The 21,753-nt window shown below is 37.9% G+C and overlaps 1 protein-coding gene across 3 annotated transcripts in view; it reads right to left on the bottom strand.

Moving 5' to 3' along the window:
* Positions 1-21,753, bottom strand: part of MET (MET proto-oncogene, receptor tyrosine kinase) — a 112,469-nt gene that overhangs the window by 19,236 nt on the left and 71,480 nt on the right. For 2 of the 3 annotated variants that reach the window (XM_046669429.1, XM_046669431.1), the window contains 9 exons: positions 20,008-20,110; positions 19,760-19,896; positions 18,607-18,768; positions 17,735-17,834; positions 13,849-14,067; positions 7,377-7,523; positions 5,541-5,697; positions 5,202-5,342; positions 1,816-2,046 (listed from right to left, as the gene is read on the bottom strand). In XM_046669429.1, coding sequence (XP_046525385.1) covers positions 1,816-2,046; positions 5,202-5,342; positions 5,541-5,697; positions 7,377-7,523; positions 13,849-14,067; positions 17,735-17,834; positions 18,607-18,768; positions 19,760-19,896; positions 20,008-20,110 — 1,397 coding nt within the window. The remainder of the gene's footprint in view (positions 1-1,815; positions 2,047-5,201; positions 5,343-5,540; positions 5,698-7,376; positions 7,524-13,848; positions 14,068-17,734; positions 17,835-18,606; positions 18,769-19,759; positions 19,897-20,007; positions 20,111-21,753) is intronic. The other variant, XM_046669430.1, reaches the window with a different exon arrangement.

Raw genomic sequence — 21,753 nt, 5'->3', positions numbered from 1 at the left:
TTGTTTCTTCTACTTCTGAATACTACCACTGTGTGTGTGTGAATATACTAGATGTAAGACATTGTACCCAAAGGCATAAGCAATATGATTATTTAATACATGGTAAAAAATTTAGGTGACATAACTGTTATTAAAGGCTAATATAATAAAACATTCAACCATAGTGGAACCACTGAAAACAGGAGTAACATCTGCCTCATAAAAGAAATCTATATTTTTAAGGATCAGTCAAATAATACCTTTTAAACATGAAAATAAAGTTTGATCCACATGAAGAAATGCAATTAAATAAGTTCCCTATATTCCAATAAACTGAAACGAAATAAAAAGGTTACCATTAGAAGTAAGATGAGCATTACAGAATAAGGATTTCCCCCCTTAGTCACCGGTTAACACATAATCCAGGTTGGCAGAAACTAAGAGGCCCAAGTGAAGCAAATTCACTCTGAATCATTTTGTCTAGTTCTCTCTGGCTTTAGCCACATCACTTTCCCAATGGTGGCCTTTCATCCAGTGGCAGTAATTTTCCCCAGAGGTGCCAAACGTCTGATGGCTGTGTAAGTCACTCACTAATTAATGCATCTAGCCTCCGGGACTCCCTGAGTGCCTAGTAGGTGAGTCTCAGGCGAGAGTCTCCCCTCTTGTAATGCAAAGATGAATCAAATAAAAGCTATGCTCTTGAGGGCTCATATTCCACTGGGAAAAAAACATATACGTAAGTCATATTACAGAATCATTAATGATTATTACTTCATAAGAGAAATAATTCCCACTTTAGCACTTTTCACCATAAAAATAGAAAATTATAATTTTACAATGTGTAGAATTAGAACATAATCAGCGAGGGCACACCTTCTAAAGCTGGTGCAATTACTAGGATTTATAGACCAGTAACAGAACTATATATTACTCTGATGTGAAACATGTTTGTTAACAGCGAAGCTGCTATTTGGGAAGGGGAGCATGCTAAGGATTAAGACCTGGAGTATGGGATGGAGGAACGTGTGGATGCTATCACAGGAAAATGGGAAGGCCTCATTTTTATACAAGGCACACCATCCCATCACCTTCCTCTGCATCACGCTGGCAGATGCCTGTGCTGCCTCTTGCAGCACATATTGAATGAAAGGGATCAGAGGCCATTCAGTATTAAAGGTAAAAGCTTTTTAGAAAAAAAGGGGAGAGTGGAGTTAATTTCCTAGCCTCTGGTTGGTTTCTTTTCCTGCTAAACATTTCCTCAAATACTTGTGTTATGTTAGCTGTTACTGCTGCTCTGGCTGGCTTATTACAAATATTCATTCCTCCTTGTATAAAGAAATTGGAGTGCATTGTAGAGATGATATATGTTGCTTCAGATCAGGGGGATGCTATAAATTCCCTGTCTTCTGATGCTGTCCAGCAGTGTACAAACTGCTATAAACCAGGACTTCATGGAGTCAGTCACTGTTCTCAGGGTAAAGAAAGACTGGAGGGAGGTATGAGTAAAAATACTGGAACTTAAAAGAATGATTTTTAGAAGGAAGTAAATGGCACCTTCCAAGAAACTATAGTTGCCATTATGAAAAAGGTGAGGAAAGAATGTGATTTATTTCTAATGTGTTCAGGAGATTATCAAATTGCCTCCATGCACAGGGGCAGATCCCCCTGGATATGATTTGCAAGGCTGTATTTTTGCAGAACAGAAATCAGGAGCACTTGTTATCACTGCTCTGTCAGTTGCTTTCACCATTGTCTAAGTTCCTAATCTGCAAAGGCAGAAGATAAAATGCTTACTGGAAAATGGTCTTTAACCAAAAGCTGAGTGGAAATACTTACCTCTTCCTATGACTTCATTGAAATGCACAATCAGACTACTAGGCCCAATCACTACGTGCTGGACTGCCTGCACCAGCTCTGGATTTAGAGCACTGAGGTCAATGTGGACGGTATTTTGCAGTAATGGACTGGATATATCAGAGTCCCCACTAGTTAGGATGGGGGATAGGTCCGTCAGAGGATACTGCACTTGTCTGCATGATCCATTCTGAGATGAGTTAGGAAACTGGTCTGCAAGATAAAGCAACATTATTTGAAACAATAGCAAACCCTCACTTACTGGGGAATGCAACAGGGGCAGCAAATTAAATTAATAATGAAGCTGATTTTTAAAATTAGAGAAATGCTGGTTTTATCATTGAATGAGGCTAGGAAGAGGCTTTACAAAAGAATTGGTTTAATAAACACAGTAAGTTGGGAAAAGATGTATATGTACAACTGTTTTAAAAAAAATGTTTATGAAGTTTCTTTTAAGTAGACTGAGCACTCTTTTCTTTTTGCTTGAGGAAGATTATCCCTGAGCTAACATCCATGCCGATCTTCCTCTGTTTTGTATGTGGGACGCCATCACAGCATGGCTTGATGAGCAGTGTGTAGGTCCGTGCCAGGGGTCTGAACCCACGAACCCCAGGCCACTGAAGCAGAGCATGTGAACTTAACCACTGTACCGCCTGGCCGGCCCCTGAGCATTAACTTTGAAAGCTTGTTTACTCTCTTCCTTTCCTTAGACATTTCTCTTTTTAAATACAGCAAAAAGCCATGCTGGAGGTTTCTTTTTTAATATACTATATTCTTACGAATGGGAAGCAGCAAAAGTAGTCAAGCAGCTGCCTTGTCTCACAAAAATCCAACTCAAATAGAAGAAAATGACACAGATGCCTTTTGAGGGACTAGTGTTTATTAATCGAATTAATTAGGATTGCTTGAAACCTATCTGGGTTCCTGGCCAAGGAAAAATAAATATAGTGAAATATTTTATATATGATTAGAAATAAATAATGGCTAACTTTTCAGAACTGAAAGCTTTTCACATTAGTGGTAAACTCGCCATCATGCGGTGATGGTAGCAGATTTAGTGTTATTGCTGTTTAGAGAAGGCAGGTTGGAGCTGGGTTAGCGTGCTGTGCCCACTGCTTAGTTGAGGCCCTTTGGAAAGGTATCAGCATTCTTATAAGTTGATCTTTACAACCAGAGATCTGTAAGAGCCTCAGGCAAGGTTCCCTATTGCAATGTGAAGCTTTTCCATTTCAGGGGTAAGAAATTGTGGGCTTGAGAATGCCAAATAGGGCAGAAAAGCCACCAGGTTCTCTACCCTTTCCACCGGGCAGGGAATCCGTGCAGGTCAAGGAGAGGGCATCATATCCAAAGCAACTGACTTGAAGATGAGGTAGGCAGGGTACTGAAATGTATTAGTATATAATGTGGGGAGAGGGGACAGGGTTATGTAGGAGGTCCCCGCTGGAACCAAAAGGTAATATTGTTTGTTTGCAAATGAGCAGGAAAGTCAGAACTTGAGAGAGGGGCATGTTACAGAAAGTTGATGGTATCCAGACTATTCCTAACCCCATTTAAGCATTTTTAGTATTTTCCACAGTGGACAGTTTGGTTAATAACAAATCAATTTGGCCAGAGTAGTAAATCTCAACAGTAGAGCCAGAAAAGCTTTGGGGGCCACCTATAGTTATAGGAATCATTAGCTGGAAATAAGACAGATGCAATCTTCAAGGAAGGATCTAGACTATCAGAGGAGTACTTGAGATGTTGGATGGGTGAGGGAAGAAGGGAGCCTAGCTGGCTGCCTGTTCCTTTAATCCCAAAGAGTCAGGGTCTCCAAACCTTCCCTATGGGCTGGAAATGCAAATGAGCCTCTCTAAACCCAGTTCCTTCACTTTTACTTCCTAAACCTTTGCACCTGGAGATCAGGGTTCTGAATTCTCAGAGGCGCAGACATCAAGGGAAATCCTCGGTGAGACATAGCGAAGTCCTCTGGCGTGGAAATTCTACTGACCCTTGGGCTAAGTTCAAACGTGCACAAACCAACTGAAATCATCAATGTGTGATTCCGGTGTAACATCACAGACACCCTAGGTCTGCGTGAAAGACTGCTGAGGAGGCGGTCCCCACCAGCTAGAGAAAGGCTCTGTAGTTGCTTCTTCATTAGGTGCTGGTTATGCATTTCCTTTTTCTCCCTGGAGGGCCTTCTTTTGCCTACTTTCCCATGTCTCCAAGGATCAGGTGCAATGCAGGAAAAAGGATGAAACAAGCTTCTTGGCAACAATGACAGAGGTTTGGTGAGTAACGAGGTTGAAAGAAGATTATGTAAACTTTAATTGTGAATTTTAATGACCTCAGGTTGGAGCTATTAAATGTGAATATAAAATAACAGAGATCTAAATATGAAAATTATAAACTGGATTTGATTTGTCCACTGTGTTAATGGCATGGATTTTTAAAGGTGAATGGTGTCACGTGGGCAAAGACAATATTTATGAGATGCATCTCTACAGAACTAACACAAACTTCAAAAAATAAAAGGCAAAAAATAAAATGTTAAGTGCCTCATTGCTCTTGTACTTGTTTTGATGAGCAGCTTCTAAGTTTTCCAGTATCCTCAACCATCTGTGACTCATTTTATTTGCCCAATGGTAAATATTCAGCCAGGGAAATGCTTGTACTTGACTCACGTCCTGTAACTTCTAAAGATAATGGAGCAGATACAATACAGACATTTTGCTCTTACCAGGAGATTTTAAATAAAACAATGTGAAATACTCTGGTTAATCTGACCATTATCAGGCTTACTGTTTTGCAAAGCTGATGATGTTAACCCTTCCTTTTTTAATAGCATAATTAAGGTTTTTATTGGATAAGACTCAAACTATACTCAAGCCCTGGAATGCTGCGGGTAAAAGGCTGTGTATTAACAGTTCATCAAGAGTCCCTCAAAGGAGAACTGAAGGTATAATTTAAATGTTCGAGGACCAACAGGTAAAAAAAAAATGCAGCAGTGCCAACTTATATTTAAATAAATCTAAGTTTTGTATCTTAACTCTTCCTGGGTTGTGAAAGAGAGCTTCATAATTTTTTAGCATTGCACGCAGATGATAAACACCTTACCTTTGCTCAAATGATTTCAAAATTAACCTTTTTCTGAGAAGAAAGCTGAAGGACTCTAAAAATCTAACATAACATATAAATGAGTTCATTTAAAAAGAAGAGCCATATAATTCTGTGTCAAGTTAAATACTTCTTTGGCCAAAGAAGAGGTAAATACTTCTTTCATATTTTCATAAAAATATAAAGGCAAAACCAAAAATAAACAACAATGCCATAACCCACTGAGGTATATGTATAGGTATTTCTCAGAACAATAAACTGAAATATACCTTCTGGAAAAGTAGCTCGGTAGTCTACAGATTCATTTGAAACCATTTCTGTAGTTGGGCTTACACTTCGGGCACTTACAAGCCTATCCAAATGAGGAGTGTGTACTCTTGCATCATAGCGAACTAATTCACTGCCCAGATCTTAAAACAGAGAGAGAGAAAGAGCTCGTTAAAGACTTGGCTATCATGGGTCTCAGCAGACTTTGACCCAGTGACCAGAACTCATGGGTTTTATGGATTGCATATAAGACAGCACACATGAATCTATGACAATTTTAAACCGTAGTGACTGTATTCTTAAGGCAACTCCTTACAAAAAACAATAAAAAAAATATGCACCTTTAATTTGCTTTCTCCTTTTCAGCCACAGGAAAAGCCCGAGTAATAATAAGAGTATTATTGATATTGAGACAACACCAACAATCAATCCTGTGAAATTCTGATCTGGTTGAACTATTACTTTTCCAAGGATGGTTGAAGAAACTGCTTGCTTCCACTAAAAATGACAAATAAAAGTCACAATTTAGCCACGACAGATACAAAATATACTACACAGATTGAACCACAGTCTCTCTGGGCCCCAAATATCATCTGGTTATTACCGTTCTAGAAGTGGCATAATTGCCTTCAGAGTAATAAGACATTCCTCAATTCTGCTTCAGTGTTCAAATAATTAGGGGCTACTGATCCCTAAAGTACTTATACTATACTTGGCTATTTGTACTTGTAACTAAGTATTAGGGATAAAAAGAGAAAAAAAACAGTCTCTGATCTTGAGGAACTGAAGTTTAAAAGGGAAGATGAATGCACAAACAAATAATTATAATACAATGTGTTATGTACCATAGAAGTATGAATAAATATTAAGAAACAGAACAACAGGACATTAATTCTGTCCTGGAGGATGGGGTGGAGGGCAGAGAAGACTTCCCATAACAGTTAAATAATCATATTACTATTATGGGATAATAAAGTCTCAGAATATTCTTCTTTCAGTTTTGACACACAGAAAAAATCTCTGTTGTCCTTTCTGGCTCTAACATATCATGATTCTTAGGCTTTACAGTCCTGCTGAATTCCAAACTCTGATTTCATGATTCAGCTTTAGATTTCCTAATTTTCTTGGTACTTTCCCATTTCACAACTTTTTAGAAAACTTCAGAACCCTTTAAAAATCACTCATTCTTAGATAAACAAAATGTGTTGTGTATATATACATGCAATGGAATATTAGCCATAAAAAGGAATGAAATTCTGACATAAGCTACAACATGGATGACCTTGAAAACATGCTAAGCAAAAGAAGTCAGATACAAAAGGACAAATATTGGATGATTCCACTTACATGAAATATCTAGAATAGGCTAATTCACAAAGACAGAAAGTAGATTAGAGGTCACCAGGGGCTGGGAAAGAGGAGGGGGTATGACATTCTGCTTAACGGTTACAGAATTTCTGTTTGGGGTGATGAAAAACTTTTGGAATTAGATGGTGATGATGGTTGCATAATGTCATTAATACCACTGAATTGTACACTAAAAAATGGTTAAAATGGAAAATTTTATATTATATATTCCACAATTAAAAAAATTAATAATATACCCCAAACCACTCTAAATGGGTGAATTGTATGGTATGTGAGTTCTATCTCAATAAAACTGTTCAAAAAAGAATTAAAAAAAGATCACTCTGTTCTAGGTTACCTGATTTAGCTGTCTACCTGAAAGATGTTACTGTGAAATAGTTTAATTCTTAGTTTACTTTGTCCAGTGCATACAGATTCTTTTACTTATGGGGTCCATGCACTTGCGATCACTGTGGAAGGCACAGTGCACTGGCTCTGGCCTCCTGGGGTGGTGAGAGTTGGGGAAAAGGGCCCCCTTGGATGTCCCCTTATTCCTCCTGAGAACTACAGCCAACTCTGGCAAGAGTGTGGCATGACAGAGAGGCAGCGTGGCTAGGAAGCACTTTTGAGATCTACCCTCTGAAGCTTGGGAAGAAGACTGCAATAAAAAACTCACCATTTCTAAAATAAAAACTATTCAAGAATCAAAGCAGAACTCATGAGCCACAGCCAACACACAAATGAGCTTTAATGATTTATTTTAAGCCTGCAAGTGACATAATTACACTGGCATCTTTATTTACATCATGAGAGGAATGCAGGAATCCCACCTCTATATTTAGCTCGCTGTTCAATTTCAGCAGGTCACTGGGGACTGTACATAAAACGGCTTCAGAATGTGAGTGTATATTCTCACAGCTCTTATTTCCAACTTTTAACACTTCACCTTTAACGGCTTCAGGGTCAATATCATTTCCCTGGAAGGAGAAAAAAAAAAAAAAAGAGGTCGTTAACACTTCAGTTTTGCAGGAATGCTAACAATTGTGAAGGAATATAAATATACTGCAAACACAGGCCAGGATGTTTGCCAAGGCATGTGATTTTATGATACTCATTTTCATGGGAATTTGGATGGCTGGAAGACAGCATAACCATTTCAGGGCACTGATTAGTCAGGAATCATAGCATATAGCTTTTCCATAAATTGGATTTTACAGAAAAGGAAGGAGACTTTTGTTTCACATGATGTCTCATCCATAATCACCTTACTGATGTCTTCTAAGGGCACTGATGGTTGGCAAGAAGGAAACAATTTAGAGACTGAGTTGTCGTGATGCCCAACACTGCCTAATGCCCTGACACTCAGCGTTGGCTTCACTTTTAGAATCACATTGAGAGCTTTATAAAATACTAATGCCTGGGTCCCATCTCCAGAGATTCTGACTTAACAGACATACGTTAACATATTCCTTTTGTGTTTGAGTTGGGCAGTTTCTTTTCATCCTTCTAACACAGTTGAATCCTACACATAAATGAATTCATTTCTAAAGAAATTCCTGTAAGATGCTATATGACCCTTATGATTTGGGAGCATGATTACATCATTTTGAACAATTATATAGCTACATTAGGATTTTAAAAAAATTACTCAATTTGACATATTTAGTTAACTGAAGTTAACATCAAGCATTTAAAAAATATCAATGCTTTGTTGAAAAAACCAATAATCAGCTTTGGGAAAGAAAAGAAAACATAGATACAATTTCTCATATCAAGACTTAACGAGTACAGATATTTATTAAACAAGCTACTACTTTGAGGAGAGATATATCAAAACATATTACTATTTTTCTTATGGACAAAGAGCAGCAAGCAATAACTATAGTACTGCTATTTCATTTTATATAATATTTAATACTTGGCAAACTGCTTTCACATACATTGTCTCATATGGATCTCAAGAGATTGGTAGGTCAGATATTATTCTGGAAAAAGAAGTTGAAAGAAAATACTTCTTCATAACATGAATCTGGAGTTTAAAAAAAATGGATATAAACAAATCCTATCCTTATGATATTTCTAGAGGCAGAATGTGTACTCCATTGGCCCAGGTCAGCCACACAGGGCAATTTGATGTAGAAGCACATAAATCTAATAGGTCACCTTCGGGCTTCAAATGACAACTTGTTGGTTAGGTCTGAGGAGGGCCAAGGCATGCACTCACATATTGGAGGGAATTCAGCGAATGACAAAGAAAAGAGATTAAAGAGCTTGAGGTCTTGATTTATGAGGGAATGACTAAAATGTGTCTTGCTTGCTTGGATAATAATGAAGGCTGGGGGAAGGGATGAACATGCTGCTTTTACATTTCCAATACTGCTGGGCTCAGTATGTCCTAGGATGTTGCATAAAGGCTTCTCTAAAACAAAAACAGATCACACGGTGTAACAACTGCACTCCTTTTCATTTGTGCCTATTAAGGAACATGTAAGTAGTGACTTACATAAGAAATTACTATCAGCTTTGTATGTTTAGTAATTATTTTAAAAATCTACAATCCAAGATATCACAGAAGTGAAGCTGGTAGCCCACCACTATATAAAAGAGGGGCCTGAGTCAGAAAAATGCATAAGATATAAGGTATAAGCTACTTTTTGTCATTTGAAATAAACACCATGGAACTATGGAAAAACTGGATATGTTTAGAATTTTTATTATTTACTTTTTCATTATTTATTCCCTTTTTTTTATTGGCACCTGAGCCGACATCTGTTGCTAATCTCTCTCTTTTTTTTAATTCTTCTCCCCAAAGCCCCCCAGTATATAGCTGTACACTCGAGTGGTAGATCCTTCTGGTTGTGCTATGTGGGACGCCACCTCAACATGGCCTGATGAGCAGTGCCATGTCCCCACCCAGGATCCGAACCAGTGAAACCCTGGGCCACCAAAGCAGGGTGCATGAACTCGATCACTTGGCCACAGGGCGGCCCCTCATTATTTATTCTTGACTATTATTAACTAGAAGAACATATTTACAAAATTGGCTCAGTTCTTCAGTCATTAAAACGGTAATATATGGGTTTTTAAATAAAGCAACATAGAAGGAACTTTCTGGTCTTTAATCACCTATACACATAGAGCAATTTAGAGTTATAGTTATCTCTTTTTATCCTGTAAGGATACCCTATGAGGTAGGTATTATTATGAGGAGTATTATACTATGAGGTAGTATTATGAGGAGGTATTATTGCCATTCCTGCTTTACACATTGAGAACTAAGGTTCAGGAAGGGACTCGGTCATGAAGCAAATCAAATTCCATTTGATACAAAATCTACTTACCATCTACTGTATGTTAGACACAATTCCAGCTACTGAGAATATAAGGATGAATATGAGTTTCTTCCTCTCACTGTAACGTTAAAATGAATATATTTCTAAAGTGAAAACTAATTACTCTCTCTCAATGTGTCATACTAGGATGTTCCTTGTCCCTTTCCTCTCCAACTCTGATGAAGTGTGATGTATGTTTCTATCTGAGATTCAGTCCAGGGGATCCAGTCTGAGCTACTTACAGAACAGAGCAGATGAGAATAGAAATGAGTAGGATTTGAAAAATAGCATTAGAACATGAGGGGTCTGACAAGTTTGCAGACATTCAGGTGGCCACAAGATTGAGTCTGGGAAAGTCAGCTAAGGCTGTGAGGTGCAGGTTGGTAGCAGGACTCAGCCAGGCAATGGTCCAGGGAGGTTGGCAGCAGAAAATCAGTGAGTTGGTGGTGGTAGTGAGGAGAGAGATTTACCCACACAAGTCCCCCAGCCTAGGAATCAGGCCAAAGAAAGCTTCACAGAAAGCTTCAGAACTGAGTCCACAGGAAGTTAGCAGGCATTATGGGGGAAAAGTTCCCAGGTCATTTGAGAAAACCTGGGTAAACCAAAATTAAGCTTGTTTCTTCACTGGCTTCTTGGGGCACTGTGAAACCACAGGTGCTGCCTATGTGCCCTGGAATGTTTTTTTTCACAGAATACGTATTCCTGTGTGCAGCACAGGGAAATACTAGTTTATGATTACCATCAATAAGAATAGGTCTTGACACTGGGCCAAATACCTCTAAGAAAAGAGCCCTTCATTCCATCCTATCTGGAGGTAGAATTGGCCTCACTGGCTGTGACTGGGATTCGGCCCATAGTTGCAGGCAAATTGGTCAGAAGGAGGAGGGAGACAATCTGGCTTTGGGCAGCAGGTGGACGGGTTGGCTCAGAACTGCAGTCCCTTCTACATCCTTCTGATGCCAGACACTGACACAGGCCTTGACCTGAGCTCCCAACCTTTGTTCTTGCGCTCACCATGTCACAGCCCGAGTCCCTGCTCTCTACTTTAGCTGATCTTCCTGCTCCCTTTTTCCTGTTTTAGCTTTCTCCAGACTAGACTTCTGAAGCATCTCTATTATCATATACATCAATATGCTCCAGAATAAGATAACCCCTCAGGGCAGTGCCAGGCAGTCCTTGTTCCAGCATTAAATACTGTACTTCTCTGTTTTCCATAAAATATGCTCATGCACAAAAAAGTCATAAAATAAGATAATTAGGGAAAACTACAGGGTATCTTTAAATAGGATTGATTTTATGTATTTGTAAAGAGTTTAGAGCTATTTCACTTGAAGAATTGTATGGGTATCTACATACCATATGCTAGAAAAGTTTTTCTGTTACGAAAGGCATTTTGGTATCCATTAAATGAAAGCTAATATGGAAAGTACTGTAATTTAGTGGAAAGAAGACCAAATTCTAATTAAGAAATCTGAGTGTGAGTCCTAGTTCTGCTATTTGCTCCCTAGGTGACCCAAGACAAATCACCTAATCTTTCTGAAACTCTGTCTACTTATCTATAAATGGAGATCATCATCACTGACCTTCCAACTTCACAGGTCCACACGAGTCTCAGAGGAAATAATACATCAAAGTACTGTGTTAACTAAAATTCCATGCAAATGTGAGCTGCTATTGACATGAGCATTGTGCCTTAATGTGTACTCCCAAAGAGACGTCTACTTCTGCTGACCACTGTCCACAATCGGACCTGGCTGACTCAAAGCCTTGGTCATCAACTACCTCTCACATCAAATCAATAGGGTTTCTGGTTCGTTCTGAGGAGTGACTGATCCTTGGTCTCCGTTATGTTCTCTTGATCTAAACTTGGCTGGCCCTCTTGGCCATGGTTCATCATTGGGCCAACTGCTGACTTAGGCAATTCTCACAACTAGGGCTGGAAACTATCATAATCTCTTTTTTGCCAAGGAATTCTTGTATGCATGGCTGTTTGAGGAACATGAACTCCTGCTGGCAATGAGGAGCAAATCTCACTCTAAACACGATTCTCTCCATCGTGCTTTCACTGACAGAATACAAACACACTTCACACTCATGTTTTGGATGGTAATTGAACGAGCACAACATGAGATAAAACGGCATCTTTTCTTTTGATAAAAACAGTCCAATGCTTGCCCAGAGAGGCTTTCTGTTCTCTTTTCTTTTCTCATGCTTTGCTTTCCTTTGTTTCTGCCCTGAGAGAGGCAGAGGTTTTAATGAGATCAACTTTAGAGACTGGGAAAGTGTTAAAGGACTGTCACACAAATACTCTCTTATACCTTAAGATTTCCTCTTAAACATAAGGAAATGGAGTATGGGAAGAGACTGAATCATGACACAAAAACAGTCCCCCTTAACTGGCCCCTTTTCCCCAAGATTGCCACTCTGTTGCATGACAGGTGCTATACACTGATAGAGAAAAGAGTCATTCTGTATATAGGCAAAAAAAAGGAAAGTGTTTTGTGTCTTGTTTCCAGAGACCCCTTGGGCCATGTTGGGAATAGCACTGAAAGGCTGAGGATGATGTCAAATTGTGTTTTCCTTGGTCCAACAATTTTGCAGGATGTTGAATAATGGGTGTTTAATTTACAGAAAAAGAAGCTTTCTCCTCCATATCAGTGCTTGGAAGGGTAGATAAAGAACCATTTATCTCTAATCCTTCCATCATAGATACAGGAACAGAAAAATAGAGTTTATCTGGGCATAAAAATATTTGCAAATAAACCTTTGTTTTCATCAAGGAAAACCAAATGGAATCTTTCAAATGGCAAACACGGTAATTGTTAAAAGCAAAAGGTCACACTAGATTAGTTTTATTGAAAAAAAAAAGAAGAGATAAAAGCTCTTTTTCCTTTTCTAAAACTAATTAAAGAAGCAGATGAAAGAACTTCGCTGTGGTAAACACACTGCTCACTGAAGCAGGCTTGCATTTCATTTCATGCTGGGTTTGCTTAATTGTCGTACAAAACACAATTGCAATGCTGGAAAACTTGTATGGGTGTGAACGTGTGCTTGGATTTGGCTGTAGATAAGATCTTACTGAAAAAACAGAAAAATTTCAGTAGAAATGGATTATTACTTGGATGAAGATGATCTCTGGGAACTTATGTTACATCTAAACAAGGACTATCCTATTTATGTTTGTTCATATTGGCATTTAGGCTATCTTTCAGGGAAAAAATTCTGAACGTCAAAAACAACATGTTGAAGATAAATATTTTGCTGTTTCTAAGGACTGGGGCTATAGATAATTCAAGTCTTCATCATTTTGCCTGTTTTATTACTATTTGAAGTAAAAATGACTGAAGCAACATAAAGAGCTGTGTTCTAGACTTTGTTCTGCGACTATTTCATCACTTGTCAAAACACTTAACCTCTCTGGGCTTTAGTATTCTTTGTTTGAAACAGGCTGGGTTAGAAAAGATGATCTGTTATTCCCCAATTAAATTGCATTTGAGGCTAAGATACTCCTAAAGTAGAGGAAGACCAGCTCCATTTATAAATCAGCTTAGAGATGACCACACCCAGATACATAATCCCAAGTATTACAAGGAAGTACAGAACTACAATTGTTGCCTTCACTTTTATGGCTCTTACCTTTTATCTCATAATGAGTACATTTAGGAGTCTGGGGAAATACATAACATTGGCAGGATAATGCATCACAGGCAGCCTATTTAATGGATTTGTGTCCCACATTTGCTACTTTTTAATATATACATAAGAAAGAGTTTTTAAACGCTTCATTAAAAAGCAGTCCACGATTATTCTTACCTTTTAGTCTTATGACAAAAAGACTTGTTTTTCAGAGCTTAGGTGTTTGCTGATGGAGTGTAAGATAATCACCAAGTACAGCAATTCTATTCATGTAGCTATGAAGTCAATTAAATTCAAGTTGATGATTTAAGAGAACATTTTAAGCATTTCTTACCTTAATTTCCAGTACATTTTCATTGCCTATTGAGATCATCACTGGCTTTTCAAAAGGCTTAAACACAGGATTATGTACATAAATGAGATCAAAGTATTTGGAATGGATCCCGTCCAACATGAAGAAGGCTTTGGTTTTCAGAGGGAGTTGCAAATTCAGCTGTTGTAGTGAAGGAGTTGTACAGCAGATTATCTCTGAATTAGAGCGATGCTGACATGCCTGTAGTGAGACACAATTATCCACTGTAGATAGAATATCGCTGACAACATCAATAGTAACTTCCACATTTCACTGCTTCAGATAATCAATTGAAAAGATACAATTTTTGAAAAAAAATCTGCATTTAACTTCCTAATGTTGAGGAACACATTTCTGGAAACATGAGAGACACAAAATTATCCGCACAATGCTGTCTTCAAAGGGACACAGAGCTTCAACTACCTGGGATAAGCTTGCTGACCTATCAGAAGCTGGCTCTCCCTCCATCACTTTCTTTTCCTTAAGAAGACAGGACAGTCACCTAGAGGGACTGCCTCCTTGTTTATGAAACAGCCATGGCAGAGTGGGAGCTGGACCTAACGCAGTTAGAAGTCCTTGATGCACATCCTACCTTTACCTAACCAAGCTGTGAAGGCACGGCCCTTTCTTGGAAACTCAGTCTCCTCATTTAAGAAGAAAGACTAAAATGTCATTCACAATGACATGACATGACTACATGAAAAAGTGCTCTGTCAACCGCCAAGCACCATATGGTTCACATTACAATTATCTATGTAGTTAGGTCATCTTGTTCCTGTGTTTTAAGTTATCAATTACTGAGTGCCAGGTTTTGTGCAAAATACTTTACAAGGTTGGTCTCATTTAATTATCACAATAATGCTATGAGGTAGGTGCTATGGTTACCCACATTTTACAGACGAAGAAACTGAGCTTTTCCAGCTTATGTCATCAGACCAGGTCACACAGCTCTGCGTGTCAGAGAAGGGAGCACAAATCCTAGGCCATTGGCTCCAGAATTCACGGTCTTAACTCCCATGCTATACAGCTTCTGACTCACTCTATATTCTATATTGGTAAATCTTTTCCTATCCTCTCTATTTTACAAAGGCTCTGCTATTATTATTTCATGCCCTTTCATCTCTCATTTCAAATCTTCCCCTTTGGAATTCTGATTTATGGAAGATTGGAAAATGTGGTTTCCTCTTGATTGTGCTTAGACTAAACCAGCAGCACAAAGTGGCAAATTTAAGGTTAAATGGTTGAATTTTTCCCCCAAGGAAAAGACAAACAAGCAACAACATCCCTTAGATTTCCTTTTCTTTGACAAGTAGAGTTGGAGATAAAACAATTACTTATGCCTACAATAGAAAAAGGACTCAGGATACACATAAAAAGCACAAACAAAAAAGGGTATTTGATATTTTCTTTTAAAAATAATTTAAAAAAATTATCCTACATTTTAAAATGTATGCTGTAAGTAGATAAAGGAAACTGATACATAGATATATGAATAAAATATTAGTTTTGTATCAAATTCATATTATAATGCTTTTGTTCCTATCATCTTAAAAAATGGAAATGAACAATTTTACTTCCATTACAATAATTCTCTGCATAACAACAAGAAATTGGGAAACTATACAATAAACTGAGGGACATAATGCATATTAACAAATTAATATACATTTTGTTAAGAAGGAGATTAGTATCTGTATTTTTATTTTAAAAGATTTGAGTTTGTTTGACTTAAAAATAATTGTGGCTGGATCAATAAATCTAAATCAGACCTGACCAAGAGTTTTTATTCATTAAATAATGAATGGGCGCAATTCATCATGGTCAGCTTCGAATTCCATAAGCAGCAGAGAATATGGAAGGAACACATGTCTCTTTATGAAGTAGTTTTCATAAACAATAGTCAAATAGGCCTACTGAATTTTTCCTTCTTGTGTAATTCTAATGCATAGTTCTATTGCACTAATATGTTTGTGGCTAAAACAACAGAAGTTTATGTTTCCAGATATGTAAAGATACAAGATTTTTATCTTCTACCATTGTTTGAATCTTCCTTAGGATGTGCTACTCTCACGTCTCACATCTAGGAGGTTTTTAATAAATGTTTGATTACGAATGAATGAACAAAGCCAAGAGTAGGTCTACGTGTCATCATAATGTTAGTGAGGGAGAAGGAAGGAAATCTAGCCATTATTTTAATAACATACGCTCGGTGTGAATTAGATAAACTAATAATTTCCCAGATTTCTACTTTCAAAAGTCACACGCCAACACCAAAGAGGGGTACTGATATTCTTATTTGGTTAATGAAAAATTGTTATGTTTGGCTGTGGAGAACTGATGTCTTTTAAATTAATAGCAGCGGTATTCTAACTTTGTTTGTGGCTGTGTGAAGGGATTGGTTTCAAAGCTCTCTACTTCATACGGTGACTCCCTGGAGTACAATCTCTCAGGAGTATGATAAAAATCTAATAATACTCTTTAGAGGTGATGCAATGTGGCTGATTGAGAAGGTCAAGAAAAATCTCATTGGAGATGACCTTATTGTTTGGTGATCTGGCTTGACATTTTTAGCCCCAAATTGGTTTTTGTAATTAAAGAACACTGTGGCCTTAGTCTTCAAGAAATATTGGATGGGGAATCTAAAAGAAAGCGTTGTAATTCAATCTATCACCCACCCAATCAAGAACTACTTGAGAGGGGGCACTTAAAACTTTCATTCTAAGTTGAGTGCATAGGTCTAACTAGATTATGGCATTTTATATTAGTGAAAAACAAAAATATGAAATATGAAAACAAAAATATGAAATCTTTGTAAATAACTCCAACCTTCATGAGGTCTAAACTAAAACTATCATTTTAATGTGACCTATCTAAATTGTTAAAGTACAAAATAGGTTAATCACTTTTAAGGAAGCATTCAATTTAATTATGATTGACCTTGCAAATAAGAGGAGAGGCAGAGAAATACCAAACAACACACACACTCTAGGACATACATAAGTATTCTAACGCTCCTTCTCATTACTTGATAATGTGCTAACAAAGGGCCAAGAAGAATGGTAGGAAGGGGGTGTAAGAACACATGGTGTGCCCGCCACTTAGAAAGACAAGGATGCTGCTCCAAGATTAAAGGCTTTACCCAAAGGTGTTTTTAAGAGCAAAAGGGTTGATGTTCTATGGTGCATTAGAAGGGGGAGATGGGGAATAACGGACTGAATGTTTGTGTGCCCCTCTAAATTCGTATGTTGGAACTCTAATCCCCAACGTGATGGTATTTGGAGATGGGGCCTTTGGAAGGTAATTAGGTCATGAGGGTGGAGTTCTCACGAGAGAATCACTGCCCTTATACCAAGACACACAAGAGAGCTTGCTTCTTCCTCTCTCTGTCATGTGAGGATTCAGTGAGGGGATGGCCTTCTGCAAATCAGGAACAGCGCCCTCACCAGACACCAGGATCTGCTGGTGCCTTGATCTTGGACATCCCAGCCTCCAGAACAGTGAGAAATAAATGTTTGTTACGTAAGCCATCTAGTCTATGGGATTTTTGTTACAGCAGCCCGAACTGACTAAGACAGAGAATGGTGTGGTTTCCATTTGTACCGCCTGTCTTTAAAGACACTGCCTCTCGTTGATGATCCTCATTTGTGTGTAAACATTATATACGTATGTGTGTGTGTGTATTTTTTACAATGTTGGCCTAAGACTAGATAACTTTAGTTTTCAAATAAAAAATACTATTTGACCTCTGCTGCAAGAAGGTAACTAGCAAACATTAAAGGCAAAACCAAAATATCCTATGTACCCTGAAAGCCAGTGGTGGAGGCACAGATGCAAAGCTTTAAGCACAACCATCATTCAAAGGACTTACCACTGTAAAGTTCCTTCCTGCTTCACGTACATTTATCACCATCCTCAGGACACTAACCGAATTCAGATTTTTTCCAACACCTGTAATTGTGCTCCCACCACTGGCAAAATAAAATAGACAAATAGCAATAGCAATAGTGAGACGTTCTTTCCCTACCAAGTATTTAAAGAGAGAAGTTCAATTAAATCACATGTAGTGATTGCAAGTTACAGCCAAAGGCAAATGGAAGTTCAGTGGTAACTCTTCTTTGGGAACAACTTATTTAACTGGAAAATAGTTTTTAAAACTTATTTCATAAACTGAAGAACTTCATTTGTCCTTTTATTCACCAAATATGCAAAAGAAATATTTTTTCTCTCCGAAAAAAAATCCAAAGAAAAATGAACTATTGTTGCTAGACTGATAGAATTAGCGGAAACAAGGCAGCCTGAACTGCGTCCAACGAGATACTGATTCAAAGGGAGTCTGATTTCGGGAAAAGCTGCCTGTGAAGCAGGCAGGGCTAAAATATACTGAAGAATGGAGGGAAAAAGGGTGATTCCACTTTTGGGCACTAAGGTTAGTACAGAATTGACATGTACATAATATAAGAGCATAAATACTATGGTGCCACTTTAAACTGCCTTACTGAAGTCCATTTTAAAAGTAATAGAATAGGATAAAATGTTTCTTCTCGTGAACTAGCACTGATAAAGTCAAATTGTACTCAGACCTTGAATGTAGTTTTCACTCCTGATTTGGAAAGTCAGTCTTCAAAGGAAATGCAACAGCATCAAAGCCACAGATAAAACTGCAATTCCTCTACACTATTCGACAGCTAAACCATCCTTATGTTCATTATTTTCTTATACTCATCAGACACTCTTACTTACCTAATAAAAGATTTGGTTGGATGAATTTCATAGACAATGGGGTCTTCCCGGTAACTGAAGCTGTTCATCTCTCGGTTGGCTAAGTCAATTTTCAGTTTAACGGGAAACTCAGTTGGAGTGGTTTGGGCTGGAGTATAACATTCAAGAATACTATCTGACACACTGAACAAAAAAATTAAGAAAACGAACCTTAGCTACTAGATAAACACATATTTTAGAATTATATCCATATATCAAGAGGCTATCACTCAATGGCTCCCAAATGGGAATTTCCTGCTGTGGTCTAGAAAAACCTCTTACTAACATAGGCTGTTTCCTGATGTGGTCTAGAAAAAGCTCTTTCTTTTTTTTTGAGGAAGATTAGCCCTGAGCTAATACCTGTCGCCAATCCTCCTCTTTTTGCTGAGGAAGACTGGCCCTGAGCTAACATCCGTGCCCATCTTCCTCTACTTTCTATGTGGGATGCCTGCCACAGCATGGCCTACCAAGCAGTGCCATGTCCGCACCTGGGATCTGAACTGGTGAACCCTGGGCCACGGAAGAAGAACATATGCACTTAACTGCTGCGCCACTGGGTGGGCCCTTAGAAAAAGCTCTTTCTAATGTAGGCTGCTTGCATTTGACTGGATCCCAGACTCAGCCTTATGGTAGACAAGCCATCCTTGACTTCAAAATATTTGAGATTTTAAGCAATTTTTAAAGTATCCTTTTGGTAGTTGATTAAACTGAGCTCTTCCAACTCTAACAAGCAAAAACATAACTTCCCTCCAAACCCACTCTCCCTCATGATTTTCGCACCTCCCCAAAATGACTTAGTCTAATTGTAAATCTTGATTGAAATGTTTATTTTAATTTATTGTCAATCACCAGAATCTCACAGCTCATAGCATAGCTAGGATACTAAGCTATAACAGTATAGAAGGTTGATGGGAGGAGAAAACTTAAAAATGGAAGTCATAAACAATAAGGGAAGGGTAGAAAAATCCACAAAAGGGAGTAGATAGATATGGGAAGGAGGAAGTTTTGTAAGCAGGAGAGTAAATAATAAACATCTTGATATTTCTCCACAAAAAAAGAACAACCTTTTCCTGACTTGTTAGGTACAGATATTAATCTGACGTGACTGATGCAACAAAAAGTAAATTTACAACACCTTTTTAAGGTACATGTTTTTCCACCAATTGAAATGTGTCTAGAATTCCCACTGTTTAAGTACTTTCCAGTTAAAGTAAGTAAAGTGCCACCAGTCTTAGGACCATAACTTGGAGAAATACTTGTTATTATAGGATCCTGAATGGGAGATAAAAACAAAACAAAGTAACTTGTTAAGTTTATAACTCTAAATAGATTAAGTTACAATTAAATATCCTAGATCATGAGAAAAGTAATGCTTAGACTTACCACATAGGAAAATGTACTATATCGTGCTGTCCCTCGACTGTTGGAAACAATTATGGATATATTGAAACGCTCATTCATTGTAGGACCAACTGTGCATTTCAACCTGAAAAAAACAAAGTTTAATATGTTACAAATCCAAAGGCATTTTCTGGTTTGGCTGTTTGATATGAAGGGACATTAACTCTAAATTGTGAGCTGACTACTCCAAATAGCAAGCAGAGTTTTGTGGTAAGCATTTGGGCTGAAAATGATGTAATTCTGTTTCTGTACTACTACGCTAAACTTTGTATTGACTGCATTATATTATTTATACAGACAAAACAGGAAATGTTAACCTCATCAATGCAGACTTCACCAATTGAAAAGTTCAATCTTAGTCTAATCTAAGTCTAATCTAACTCTAATTCTATAAAATTGTAAGCATGATGTTTGACATACTTAAGATAAAGAAACGGTATTTCAACAGCATATGAAACATTGGGTTAATTATAAATAAACCCTATCTCTTTGTTAAAGTATGTCAACAGGTACATCTCTGTGGTTATACTTGTCATGATGTGCTTATTTAAATCACTTAAAAATAATGAAATTGTGATTTTCAAGACAATTATTTATTTATTTTTTCATGAGAAAGACTGGCCCTGAGCTAACATCTGTTGCCAGTCTTCCTTTTTACTTTTTCTTTTTCTCCACAAAGCCCCAGTATACAGTTGTATATCCTACCTGTAAGTCATTCTAGTTCTTCTATGTGGGATGCTGCCACAGCATGGCCTGATGAGTGGTGTGTAGGTCTGCAGCCAGGAGCTGAACCAGCTAACCCTGGGCCGCCAATGCAGAGCATGTGAACTTAACCACTTGGCCACGGGGCTGGCCCCCACCAATAGAATTATTTTATTTTATCTATTTATTTATTTTTTGAGGAGGATTAGCCCTGAGCTAACACCTGCTGCCAATCCTCCTCTTTTTGCTGAGGAAGACTGGCCCTGAGCTAACATCAGTGCCCATCTTCCTCTACTTCATACGTGGGACGCCTACCACAGCATGGATTGCCAAGCATTGCCATGTCTGCACCTGGGATCTGAATTGGCGAACCCCGGGCTGCTGAAGCAGAACGTGTGCACTTAACCGCTGCACCACTGGGCTGGCCCCCAGAATTATTTTTGAATTAACAATCTTATTATAGTCCTGAAAAAGTATAAATATAGTTTGTTTTATTAAATAACCTTTTAAAGAAGAGAGTAAATTATGTTTCACTTTTACAGGCTCTAATTTGTAATGTAATGAGTAACAATTTATAAGGGGAATTTCTAGAATGAATTTGTTTTGCCATTAAGCTAAACAGTATGACATGAATTGATTTGATCTCAGTAAAATGAGTAGATTTAGACCTTAGTGTAACCGTGGAAGGAATTCTACTAGGTATAAAATAACCGCTTGATAGAATAGGATCAACCATAAAACCTTAAATGCTTGGTGGTGTTACTACATGATAACTAAAAATTTCTGGGTTCTCTGTTCATTATGAGATTCAGATCTTACACAAGGTCCATGTAGGATATAGAACAAGCAGATGTCTTGGATCAGGAGAGTAAAGTCTGAAGGGCTGTTTGGCTCTTTCTCTCTGGATTACCTCTGCTAAGCTACACTCCATCTCTCCGAACTTTAGGTACCACTTTTGTAAAAGAGGAATGGTATCGCTATCTCCCAGGATTTGGGAATGGCTAAATAAGATATACCCTTATATTA

Source organism: Equus quagga, chromosome 8 (genome assembly GCF_021613505.1).
Source record: "Equus quagga isolate Etosha38 chromosome 8, UCLA_HA_Equagga_1.0, whole genome shotgun sequence".
NCBI classification, from domain to species: domain Eukaryota; kingdom Metazoa; phylum Chordata; class Mammalia; order Perissodactyla; family Equidae; genus Equus; species Equus quagga.
The sequence above is the reverse complement of the archived record's forward strand: the minus strand, read 5'-3'. Positions and strand labels throughout refer to the sequence as shown.